This window comes from Neopsephotus bourkii, unplaced genomic scaffold, assembly GCF_033783945.1.
Source record: "Neopsephotus bourkii isolate Nb327-2 ecotype Australia unplaced genomic scaffold, CSIRO-AGI_Nbou_v1 NB_1825, whole genome shotgun sequence".
In the NCBI taxonomy this organism is placed as follows: domain Eukaryota; kingdom Metazoa; phylum Chordata; class Aves; order Psittaciformes; family Psittacidae; genus Neopsephotus; species Neopsephotus bourkii.
This window is the reverse complement of record NW_026902298.1, coordinates 11,273,471-11,285,508: the sequence shown is the minus strand read 5'-3', so window position 1 is coordinate 11,285,508 and position 12,038 is coordinate 11,273,471. Positions and strand designations below refer to the sequence as shown.

The following is a 12,038-nucleotide window of genomic DNA, read 5'->3' as shown; positions in this document are numbered from 1 at the left end:
CACAGCTGCATCCCTTCATGGCTCTCTGCCTGTCTCCAGGAGGAACAGAGCCAGGAGACTGCTGGGGTGTTGCTGTCCTCTGTCCCCTGGGGAATGGCACTGGTGGCTCCCCATCTGCCTGTGGCCTGTGCCTTGAGGGCTGGGCTGTTCAGAGGACTCTGTCCCAGCTGGGTCAGAGGAGCTGCTGAGCTATTCCAGCAGGCAGGGATCAAACGGACCACATCAGTAAATAACCACAGGGTCTCACTTTCAACTTAAACTACTTGCACGTCAATGCACTTGGGATGCAGGCATGCACATGCCCAAGGAGGTGATGGAAGCTGGGGGCTATGATGTCCTCTCCCACCCCAGCCTCACAGCAACTGGGCACACCAGGAGATGCCGCTCTGTGCCTGTTGGTGCATCCACCCCAGTTCAGTCACTTTCAGTTGAATTTCACCCCCAGGGTCAGTTTTATTGCACTTTTTATTTACAGAAAACACAGAAATAAAGCATTAAATGTGTTGGGCTTTTACCAAACCACCCAATCACTTCGGTTTTTCCCTTTTCTTGTTTTCCTTTCGTGATTTTTTTGGCACAAAGAACTATCACAGGTGTTACCAAACCACCATGTACGAGCAGCTGACCCACTGCCCAGCCCAGTAACAGGACTTAAACAGACATCATCGTATTGAGATCAAAACCGAGGAGGTTGTTGCACGTTCAGCTTCCAGTCTAACCTGCTCATTGTGGGGTGAGGGGAGTTATTCTGGAGGGGATGACACCATTCATAAATTACATTTATATTTACTTCTTACATTGTAAAAGTAAACAGTGCAAAAGTACAGTACCCCAGGTACCCTTCGGTTTGGAAAGCTTGAAGGTTGCTTTATACGCTTTGTGTGTTTTGTAAACATTATAACCCATCCACAGTTCTATAGCTCTTGCTTGGAGAGACCCGACTCCTCTTGCGTCCCAAACGTATTATTGAGGGGTGGCAATCGCTTCCCTCGGCCTCAGCTGCTGAGATTCCTGCTCAAGGTTTAGTGCAAATTTTGGAGAGGAGAAAAGAGAGAAAGAGGGGAAGGGGGGAACCGAAACGAACCAAAATAAGGCAACAGTTAGAAAGAGTCCGTATCAAAACCGAGCCCGCCCCCCCCTTCCCGGGGCTGCATTAGGAGAAGGGCAGGAAGTCTCTCTCCTCCACCAGGCTGATGGAGAGGTTCTTCAGCTCCTCCTCGGAGGCGGCGGTTCTGTAGCCGAGCTGCGCCAGCACGTGCTGGCAGGCGTGCTGCGTGAACGCCACGATCTCGTAGGACAGCCGGAACCGCCACTTCTCCGCCGTCGCCGCCGAGTTGCGCACGGTCCCGTACTTGTGTTTGGAGGAGGACCTGTCCCCTCGGGTGTTGTTCTGTATCCAGCGCTCCACGTTGCTGTCCATGGGGATGCCCAGGAAATCGTAGATCTCCTCGGTCTTTTTCATAGGGTTCCTAGCCAGGTCTTCGTACCGCACCAGCATGTACTTGCCCTTGAGCCACGGTGGCCGGTTGAGGCCGGTGGACACGGAGTTCCAGAAGTCCTCGCACACCGTGGTGAGCTGCGTCACGTCCAGGTTGTACGGCTTCCTGCCGGTGCCGTCCCAGATCCTCCACAGCCGGTACGTGTCCCGGAAGGTCTCGCTCCGGGATGCCAGGATGCCGCGGGGATCCCTCACCAACTGGATAACCTTCAGGTTGAGCCGCGGGTCCTCCACCAGCGCCCGGAGATCGCTGACCTCGGGCACCCGCACGGTTTTGATGGCCACGTGCCCGTGCTCTCTGCAGGACTCGGTGGCCAGCGTCAGGTTCAAGGTCCCGCACTTCTTCACGCAGTCTCCTTCCTCGAGGTGGAGATCGATGGCACCCAGGGACTCGCAGACAGGCGGCGAGCACAGGGCCTTGCTGGCTCCCCTGCGGAAGAGGCGGTCGGTGGTGTGGTTGACAGGCTGGGGTTTGATGTAGTTCTCCAAGAAGTAGAGGTCGCAGTCGTACAAGCTCCTCAGCAGGTCTCGGCTGGCCCCCAGCATCACCCGCCTGTCCGTCGTGCTCTTGCTCTGGGTCAGCTTTGGGATCAGGGTGTACTGGACGTGGTAGAGGGGCTCAAATAAATAGAAGACATCGAAGTGCTGGTTAAAGAGCTGCCCAACGAAGGAGGAGCCACTGCGGGTGGTGGCGAGGATGAGGACGTGCGTCTTCCTGGACAGGTTATAGGAGAAAGTGGGGCTCTCGTCACACAGCCGCTCGGCCGCATCGGTGTCCTGGCTCAGGCTGCAGTTCACGGGGTTGGGAATGGGGCAGCTGTGGAAGGACTTGGCCGTGAAGGTCCGGATTGCTGTGTATTGGATCGCAATGGATGCCAAGGCTAGTAGGAGGACAGCCTTCCAGGAACATTGCATGGCTGGTCACCTTCATGGAGCTTCTTCACAGGTCGTTTTGGTGTCTGCAACCCAACAGAGAAGTCACAGGTTGAGCAAGGAACGACAAGGAGGACACAACTATTCTACTGGTGGGGGTATCGACAAACAAACCCTCCTCCCAGGGCATGTACATCAGCCATCACCATCCCTGTGGCCCAGGCAGGCAGACGTTACAGCCTGGTGGCCACACAGTCTATGTGCCTCCACCCAGCTGCAAACCCTCCTCCCCAGCTGCCTTGTGAGTCATTTGTCACCCCTTCAGCCAGTGCCTTCAATAACCAGTGCAGGAGCCGTGGCAAGGAAAGGGCAGGGGATGGTGCCAAGCACTGTCTGGAGAGGCTTGTCTCCATCCAGAGAGTCCAGCTGGCAGGACAAGCCATGGCCCCTCCATGGCCAGCAATCTCCTGCTTCGGAAAGGGGTGATGGCTCTCCTAGAGCTGCAAACCTCTTTGCTTAAGGTCCACCAGCCAGGCCAGCTCAATCTGCCAGCCTCTGGGGATGAGGAGCACACAGAGCTGTGTCCTCCCTGCCAGCCCAATGTGCCTCCAGCACTGTAATACTGGTCAAATCCTGCTCAGCTCTGGGATTCAGGCCCCCTTTATTCTGAGCATCAGAGAGGGGAAAGCAGTACTGCAAAGGAGGAAGCACAAGAAACTGCATCCCTGCATCCTCAATTGGCGACAGTGCAGCAGCAGGAGACTGGTGCTGGAGATGGGCTCAGGGAAGAGCAGGGCTGTAGCTGCACAGGTCAACTTCAGTGGTGCTAACCCCTGCCTTGCTGCTGCCCATGTGTGGGCAAGGGTGGGGGAAGCTGAGCGTGATGCTTGGATGGGGTGCTCAGGGGTGGCTCAGTGGGGAGCACCCACCGTGCCTGGGGAGCTGTGGCATTGCTGTGGTGGTGCCTCAACATCTCCCCCCATTCACTGACCAAGTAACACTCACAGACTGCCCTGTGGCTCCCCAAAGAACAGGACTTCACGTGATTATTGCTCCCTAGGGCCAGTGGGGCTGGGGGGGCAGGAGATGGCATCCCAGAAACCAAGGGGACAGACCCAAATATCTCCCCTTCCCGCCCAGCACATCCCTTCCTTCCCACAGCACCATCACCACCATTCTTTGTCTTCCCCACTCCTCTTATGCTTTCTGTGTGTCCCCAGCCAGCTTCTTGTTCCCATCCAACTGAAACAGGGGAGGTTCAGGTTAGACATAAGGAAGAAGTTCTTTACTGTGAGGGTGCTGAGGCGCTGGCACAGGGTGCCCAGAGAAGCTGTGGCTGCCCCATCCCTGGCAGTGTTCAAGGCCAGGTTGGACACAGGGGCTTGAAGCAACCTGCTCTAGTGGAAGGTGTCCCTGCCCGTGGCAGTGGTTGGGACTGGGTGAGCTTTAAGGTCCCTTCCAACCCAAACCATTGCATGATTCAATCCCACCATTCTCCCCCTCCCTGCAGGGACCCTGTCCCCCAGTGAGCGATGCCAGGAGAGCTGCTCAGCCCTGCAGGTGAGTCAGAAACCTTCCCTTTATTTCTTTTCAATTATGATTTTTATTATTCCCCAGCAGCTCGGTGCAGGCAGGAGGCTGCAGGAGCCACCAGCTCCAGAGACCTCTCGCTGGGAGTGGGGTTTAGAGCAGGACCCCAGGGTATGGGCTGCAGCACAACTGCTGCAGGAAACCCTTGCCTCCCATCACTGTACACCAAGAGCCATGCCTCAGACCTGTGACAATGCTTTGAACAAGGGTTGCTTTGTCCCGGGCTGCTGCCTGCCAGGGATGTGGCATCTGGTTGCAGATGCTTGGCTATTGATGCTACTGGTTTGGGGTTACCCACCCTGGAGAGAGCAGACCTGGCCCTGGTGTGCACACGGGCTATTCTTTCCCTTGAATCAAGTGTTTTTCCAGGCCTTCTAAGCCAGAGCAGGACAGGAGGGTCCCTGCTGGCATCTCCTGGCCCAGGAGCCTCCTGCACGCTACCAAGGTGGGAGATGCAGTGGGAACGCTTTCCTGCTCTCTAGTGCTGGCCAGCCACACTGCATCCTTCACACAGCCTCGGCTTCCTCTCCTGGCTGCGCTGCTCATGGATGCTGGAGCAGATGTGACTCGGATTGTCCCAGGGTGAGGGAGGGGAAACCTGCTGCCAGCAAAAGGTAACCAGAGCCGCGGTGACTCCACACCCCAATTCCTGCTGGATCACTGGATGGGAGACTTCCAGCCTTTCCCCCTGCCCGGACCCGCTCCCCTTTGCAATGCGGAAGAAACGAGGCACTGATTCACCTCCTTGGCAGAGCAGGTACAAAACTACAGCCCAGCTTCAGCCTCACCCTTCGCCTGTGCCCTGCCTGTCTGCGCTGCAGCCGGGGAGGGTCTGGGGAGGTGGCTTCCTGATGTCTCATCCGTGGCCTTTAGGCCCAGCCAGAGCCAGTCCTCAGCCCCCAGCCAGCCCTCCTGCCTCCTCCCACCACTGCCCGTCCCCAAGGGGCTACAGTTCCCACTCAGCCCAGCCCTGGGCTCGAGAGGCAGTGGTGATGGTGCTCGTGAGGGGTTCCTGGGGCACCAGTTCAACTCATGCTCCCCTTTGCTCATCTGATGGATGCAGCCAGGCTGCTGTGAAGCACACACAAGGAGCTGTGTATGGCTTGGAGTAGGCAACGCGCTGCAGGAGGATGTCTCCTATGCACACATGGAGCAGGATAGCCACTTGATCTCCCATCCCTGCCCAGAGGAATCTTGTTCTTACATTTCAGGCACTGATACCAGAGCAGCAGCTCTGTGATGCTGTATCTGAGAGTCCCGTTTGAGGCACGTACTGGTTTGGCTCCTCAGCCCCAGACCGTGGGATGCTGTGGCCATGGGAATCATCTGAAATGCTGGCCTCACAGATGTTTCTGTGCTGTAAAGTGTTCCCAGCTGAAATCGCCCCTGCTCTGCCTCCGGCTCAGCTCCACCAAAGACAATGAGCAAATAGAGCCCGAGGGTGGGAGCTGAGTCCAGCAGGTCCCCCCAGGCTGCAGGATGGAGAGCTGGGGTGCAGGAAGCACTGCAAGGGCCTGTGAGAAGGAGCATGGGCTCTTTCTGCGCTGTGCTGGAGTCACTATTGCCCCTTGCTTGACCCTAACCCCCCCTCTGGTCACAGCATGCCAGACTGCGCTCCGCTGCCTCCCAGCATCTCTGCCGGCTGCCCGCAGTCACATGAGGGCCAGGCTGTCCACAAGGGATGCACGGCATCCAGCCCCCGGCCCCGAGCACTGCAGGAGGCCAGCTAGCGCCTGGCACGGGGACAGGAGCATTGTCTGTGGGAAGAGGAAGGTGCTGAGCCTTTCCTCTCCCCCCTGCCCCACTTCCCACACCCTTGAGCTCGGAGGAAGGGAGAGGATGCGCGCAGGCAGTGCAGGCTCCCCCACCGCACGCAAACGGGTGCAGAATCACCTGCCTTCCTGCTGCCCTGACCCCAAGCACCGCTCCGGGGAGGACGAGAAGGCGAGAAGCCAGAGCCAGCCCAGGAGCACCGGGGAGATGGGAAGCGATGAATTAAGCTGAATGGCATCCGTGAGTCACCGGCGCAGGGAGCAGTGAGCGGCCGGCCGGCCGCAGCGCAGCAGAGGGCCAGGAGGAAGAGCTGAGCCGTGGGCTCCTGTTGTGGGGATGGTCTTCCAGGTTTGACGGGAACGACCTGCTTTTAGAGCCGCGGCGCTGGAGGCTGCGCTGGCAGCCGAGCTCCGGTGCTGCGGGCAGGATGGGTTCGGCAGGGCTGCTGCAGGGATCAGCGCATCTTCTCCCGTCCGAAAGCAGCCCGTGGCACACAGGGCAGTGCCTTATAGCATCCCATCCTCCGGGGGCTCCCGTAGCATCTCCACTCACTCCACTGCCCTGCCTCCTGCCCCAGGCCTCCCTTGCAGGTCCCCTTGCTGCTCCCTGAGGTGTTTGAGCAGCTCAGGGGTGACAGCAGCTCTAGGCAGGGGGCCTTGCAGTGACTGGCACTGTCACTGCTGTTCCCAAGGCTCTCCCACAGGGCAGACAAACCCTGTTCTTTCCGGGTGCCTTCCAGGCTGCCCCCCTCTCTCAGCAGCTCCCCTGAAGTTGTGCCCTTGGCTGGGCACAACCTGGGCTCCCTTGCCAGCAGCAGGGAAACCCCTCCTCACTTCCCCATGGCAGGGAAGAAGGGAAAAGGGAGCAGAAGAAGGTCTGAGGGTCTGTGCAATGCAGGTGCCTGCTCCAGCCCTGGCGCTAGGGTGACGGGTTGGAGGAGCGCTTGTGCCCCACAAGCCCTTCCCTGGGGTCTGCCCGATGCTGGTCCAGCTACTGGCACCCTCTGCCCCCAAAACCGATTCCTGCCAGCGAGGCTGTTTCCATGGAAACGGCAGAGTGACTCAGGACTTTGGGACCAGCTGGAAAACACAACTGTGAGCAGCAAACACCCGAGAAGTGCCGGGATCTCAGAGCCAGGATGATGCTTGGATGAGCTCAGGGCCCGCTTGGGCACACTCACACCAGCTCAGAGGAGCACATGGGCACACCCTGCACAAGGCAAAGCTCACCCCAGGAGCTGCAAGGCAAAGCCCCTCTCCTGACACAAGTGCATCTGCACAAGGCATCACTGCAGCACGCTCGCTGGGGATCGCATCCCAGAACGTACCTTATCCCGCCCGGACACATGCAGAGTCACCCGCAGAGCTCCCAGCACCAACTTCAGCTCTGCAGCCCTGTCCTCTACTACTCAGCAAGCAACACCCCTGGGTGCCCTGCCCAGGACACAGCAGCTTGCCAAAGGGGTGGTGAGGGAGGAGGGAGCTGCAGCCATCACCCTGCGGTGCCCCTGCCCACCCAGCCTGGCTCCTGTGGCCCTGCTCTCCCACCTCTGTCCTGGCATGGAAATTGGGTTGCAAAAGACCTCTTGTCCAGGGACCCACTGGCACGGGCCCTGCTGCTTCCCAGCATCCTCCCACTGAGCAAAGAGTTTATGTAGTAAAACAACACGTTGTGGCCACTGAGGTGAGGAAGACGGGTTCCTGATGCATCCTGCATTAAAGGTGAGCATCCTGCTCGGTCACAGTGGCTTAGGCACGCTGGTGGCTCTACAAAGAGCACAGACACCAAGCACATCAGTGGGCCACCTCCCTGGGCATGCTGCACCCACTGCTCCACAGGGAAAGGGACACTGCTGAGCAAAGCAGCACTGAGCAGCCCCCCTTTCTCCTCACCACAGGCACTACCTGATACCGGGTACCGCAACAGACGCGTGAGCACGGCTGCTCTCTGTCCCCAAGCATCCCCCCCTAGGCCTGGCAGCATGAAATCCTGATGGGATGGGAGTGAGCCTTCAGCCTTGCCTCCTTTTCAGCCATAGAGCACTACAGCTTCCCCACGGTGACAGCTCCAAAAGCCATGTGGGGACTGACACCCACCACCTTCCTCAGGTGAGCACCCAGTGGAGGTGCCCTGTGCCCTCAGACCCACTCCAGTGGAGGTGCCCTGTGCCCTCAGACCCACTCTGCTCCGATGGGCATCACCTCCCCAGGCACTTTCCTAACGGTAAGGTGCAGGACTCCAGTGCTCCAAAGCCACCTGAGGCATTCCCCCAGTCCCCTAGCTCTGTCCTCTCACCCCCCTCTACATCTCAGGGGGACCGAGAGATCCTTTGCCACCAGATTACCACCTGCTTTGACCAGCGCTTAAATCATCACAGAGCTTTCAGCGGGGTTTCAGTTTGCTCCTGCTGGCACTCAGCATACACATTTTGAGTTAATTAATCACTATCAAGTAACGCCAACCCCTGCCAGAGTTTTCTTATCTCAACATCCACCTGTGCCTGTTTATCCCTCATCTGCCGAACCGCATCTGTCTCTTCCCGAGGATGCAAACGCCTGGCTAAACCCGGTACAATTATACTGTGCATTCCACCTTCCCCCGAGCCATCCACCAGGCTGTTTGTGCGTGCTGCTCCCTCCCGGAGCGCTCCCTGCCAGGAGCTGCGGGCTCTTCGGGGATGAACGCTCCCATTCACCACCTCCAAACCCCTTCGGTCGCGCCAGGAACACGAACCTTGAACCGCGCAGCTCTGCCGTGGGGCCACCCCGTGCCACGGCGAGGTCCCCTCGCCAGCCCGCGTCCTCCCGGCAGGTTTAGATCAGAGCACTCTCGGCTCTGACAGCAAACGCTGGGGCATTTGCTCCGCCGGATGGCGCAGCTCACACGACCGGGCAGAGCATCTGGGCTCCGCGGTGCCACCGGGGACTTACTCACTTGTTCCAGGCGCAGCTCCCCGCACAACAACAGCCCAAGTTCGCCGCAGCTCGTTCCCCCGCTCAGGACCGGGGGCAGGGGGCAGGCAGAGCCGCACACCCCGCACAGGGGAGGGGGGCGGGGGGTCCCGCCGCAGCCGGCGCTGGGGACCCGCGGGGGGAAAGGTGCCCTCCGCGCTGCGGGGCTCTCTCGCTGCGCTCAAAGTTGGTGGCGCGGGAGGGGTTGCGGGAGAGCCCCGCACTCCGCGATCCGCGCCCCCCGCCCCTGTCCCCCCCCCCACCGCCCCTTACCTGGCGGAGCGCCGCGGTGGGCTCCCCCCCTGCATCCCCGACGGGCCCCGCCGCGGCTGCTGGGGCGGGGGACGCGGAGCCCGGCCGGGCCCCGGGGGCTGCTGCGCTGGAGCTCAGCGGGCCGCGGCGCGGGGGCTCATCCCTGCGTGGCCGAGCGCAGCCTCCCCTGCCCTGCCCTCCCCTGCCCTGCCCGTGCGGGCAGCTGCCGCGCGGGGCCGCCTCTCCACGCCCCTCCGGCGGCGAGGGGAGGGGAGAGAAGGGGAGGGGAAGGAGAGGAGAGGAGAGGATGGGAGGGGAGGGGAGGGAAAGGAAAGGAGAGCAGGGGAGGGGGGATGCGGGCTCTCCCCCGCCCTCCTCCGGGCCCCCATCAGCGCGCAGAGGCACAGAGGAGCCTCCGCGCTGCCCGCAGCGCCCCAGCCCCGCGCCGGGCTTTGCCGAGCAGGAAACTCGCTGTTCCCTTTCCCCCTCCTCACGGGAGGTGCGTGCCCCCACACCGCGGGATGGGGGAGCGGGCCCTGGCGCCGGGGGGCAGGCACCCCTCAGGGTCGGTAGCGGTGTGCGTGTTTCCCTGTTGAAGCCTTTGCTCATCAGCAGCACGAAACACCGCATAGTTCTCCATGGGCAGGAATCTTGCGCTGCCACGGCCCGAGGACCAAACCCATCCCGGGGGTACCGGGAGGGAGGAGGGAAGGTGCCACCCTGACTCCCTGGGAAGGTGGGATGGGGCAGAGGGATGGAAACAAGGGAGAGCGGCAGGGCCGTTGAGGCGGCTGGGGTCTGATCGTTGTGTTCCTCCCAGTTTCTGCTTCTGTTCGACCCCTAGAAACGGATCGGGCGTTTACTCTCGGCAACTTCGAATGTCTCCTTTTGCCCAGCACTTGCCAGCTAAGCTGTGCTTTTAGCACTTTAACTGCCCCTCTGCTGAAATGGCAGCTACTGACAAGAGCCAGCTAATGATGCTGGAGTCACTGCAAGGGGTATCCCTGATGTACTTTGTGCACGTTTAGTGCTGCCTGAGCATTATAAGGAATCACAGCAGCTTTCTTCTTAGAGCCATGTGAGCAACACCCAGCTCCTGACAACCCCCAGAGCTGCCTCCCCAGCTCTGGGATCTCCAAACCTTCACCTCTGACTCCAGGATTTATAGGGTCATGGCTCCAGCGTGCTCAGCAGCGCTTTGGAACAACTCAGCAGCGAGCAGGCTACGAGAACCAGCACAGCCCAGGTCCCTGCGCTGCAATTGGATCAGGAGAAGAATAATTCCCTGGGAACAGTGGCCTTGCCCGCACTCCTCAAGGCCTGCCAGGCTGTGACAGCGAGTTCAGGGCTAGGAGAGGGACTTTAAATCTCGGGAAGCACAACAGCAGATTGGCACGTTTGATGCTGAGCAGTTTGGACTTGCTTTTGCTGCTTTAGGAGTACCCAGATCTTGCGTGTCCAAAAATACCAGTATTTCTCAAGTCTTTTACAATCCCCTGACAGCCCTGGCCCCCTTCATCTTATTTTAGGAAACTTTGTGGGGATTTTATATTTATAAACAGTTGGTGTTTAAATATTATTTCCCTCACCATAGCAACAGCTCCCCATCGTAGCATTCGTTATACGGTGCGATTGCATTGGTGTATCCCTGTCTGGAGTGAGAAAGTCCCGATACTGCCCTCTCTTGTGCTCATTTTCCTGCATGCTGTGGAGCACAAGGACCGGGGCTCCTGCTTGCCCTGAGGTAGGGGAAGAGCTGCTCTTGCTAGAAATGGCTGGGATTTCTGTCACCAGTGCCCTCCCAAGCCATCCTCTTCCATAGACACAAGCTGCTGATTCATCTGCCATGGATCTACAATAGCCTGAGTGCCACCTGCACGCAGCATAGAGCCCTTGGCCAGCTCCAGGGTCTGTGATGTGCTCCTGATGTGTGCTTGTACTTACTCAGCACCTCCAATGAGCCGTGGGGAGGAGCTGGGAGCGGGAGTCCAACTGGCCCATGGCCACGGCTGGGCTCTGCTCCCACTGGGGGCCAAGGTGCTGGAAGTGCAGGAATGGCAGGGTTTCAAAGAGTTTGGCCACGCAGGGCATAAAGCAGGCCAGGGATTAGTGCCAGGAGGAAATCAAGGGGCTCACAGTAAGAATATGAGAGCAGATGGGCACCTGCGTGCTTTCCAGAGAGTAAGGGCTTGTTCCTCTCTTACACACCAGCTCAGAAACAGTCTGGGCACTGAGACACCCACAAATACTGCAAAAACCCAGGGAGCCCCACAGCTTGGAGCAATCCTGGAGGTACCTGGGCACGTACCTCCAGGCTGTCCTCTTGCACATGGGACTGGCACAAGTGCATGGAGACCTGGGGGAAGAGCTGAACACCAAACGGCTTCCCAACCCCGATGGATGTTATGGATGTGCATTGAGCATCTACACCCAATGGTGATGTAAATGGGGATGTTGAACCCAGAGCCAGGTAACACGGATCTAGAGGCTGCCTCATGCAAAGGAAAGAAATTTGAGAGACCCATATAAGAAATAAAGCAGGTTTGAAGGACAAAGAGATGCAGAAAGCAGGGTTAAAGGCCTAAAGGAGGCTTCTGATGATTTCAGCCGAACACAATCACATTTTCTGGTGCTCCCTGGTATTTTAAGCGTTAATCTAGAGAGATGGTCATGGTTTGAAACTTCACATATTACAGCTCTGCATCTCTGAGCGGTGAGTATGAACATATTAATGAGGCCCTGTGGTGTGTGTCTGTGGTCAGTTTGCCTGTCAGAGGGAAGGGCGCTGTGGCCATACCTCACCCTCACCAAGGAAACTTGTCTCTGTTTAAAAGGCACCGTTTTTCCCTGCGTGGCTCCAGGCAGGAGAGCAGACAGGCTGCCGGTGACTTGGGAAGTCAGAAAAGCTCACCTTTTAAACCCGTCACCTGAGCCCAAATGCAGTTTGAAAGCACCCAATTTCCAGGCTCTCCAGCAACAGATTTCTGCGAAGGTTTTGTATTTCCTCCTCTTGAGTTATGGTTCCCAAAATCTGCCTTAACAACATAATCTGTTTGGGGATATGTGTAATAAAATACCAATGTGGCTGTTAAGGTGAGGCG

The 12,038-nt window shown here is 58.7% G+C and overlaps 1 protein-coding gene across 1 annotated transcript; it reads right to left on the bottom strand.

The window, feature by feature from the left end:
- Positions 1-447: 447 nt before the first annotated feature.
- CHST1 (carbohydrate sulfotransferase 1) lies at positions 448-9,162 on the bottom strand. Its single transcript, XM_061343452.1, has 2 exons — positions 8,959-9,162; positions 448-2,457 (listed from the first exon to the last, which is right to left on the bottom strand). Exon 2 carries the CDS (start codon positions 2,411-2,413, stop codon positions 1,154-1,156), a length of 1,260 nt encoding a protein of 419 aa, XP_061199436.1. The 5' UTR covers positions 2,414-2,457; positions 8,959-9,162; the 3' UTR covers positions 448-1,153.
- Between the last annotated feature and the right edge of the window lie 2,876 nt (positions 9,163-12,038).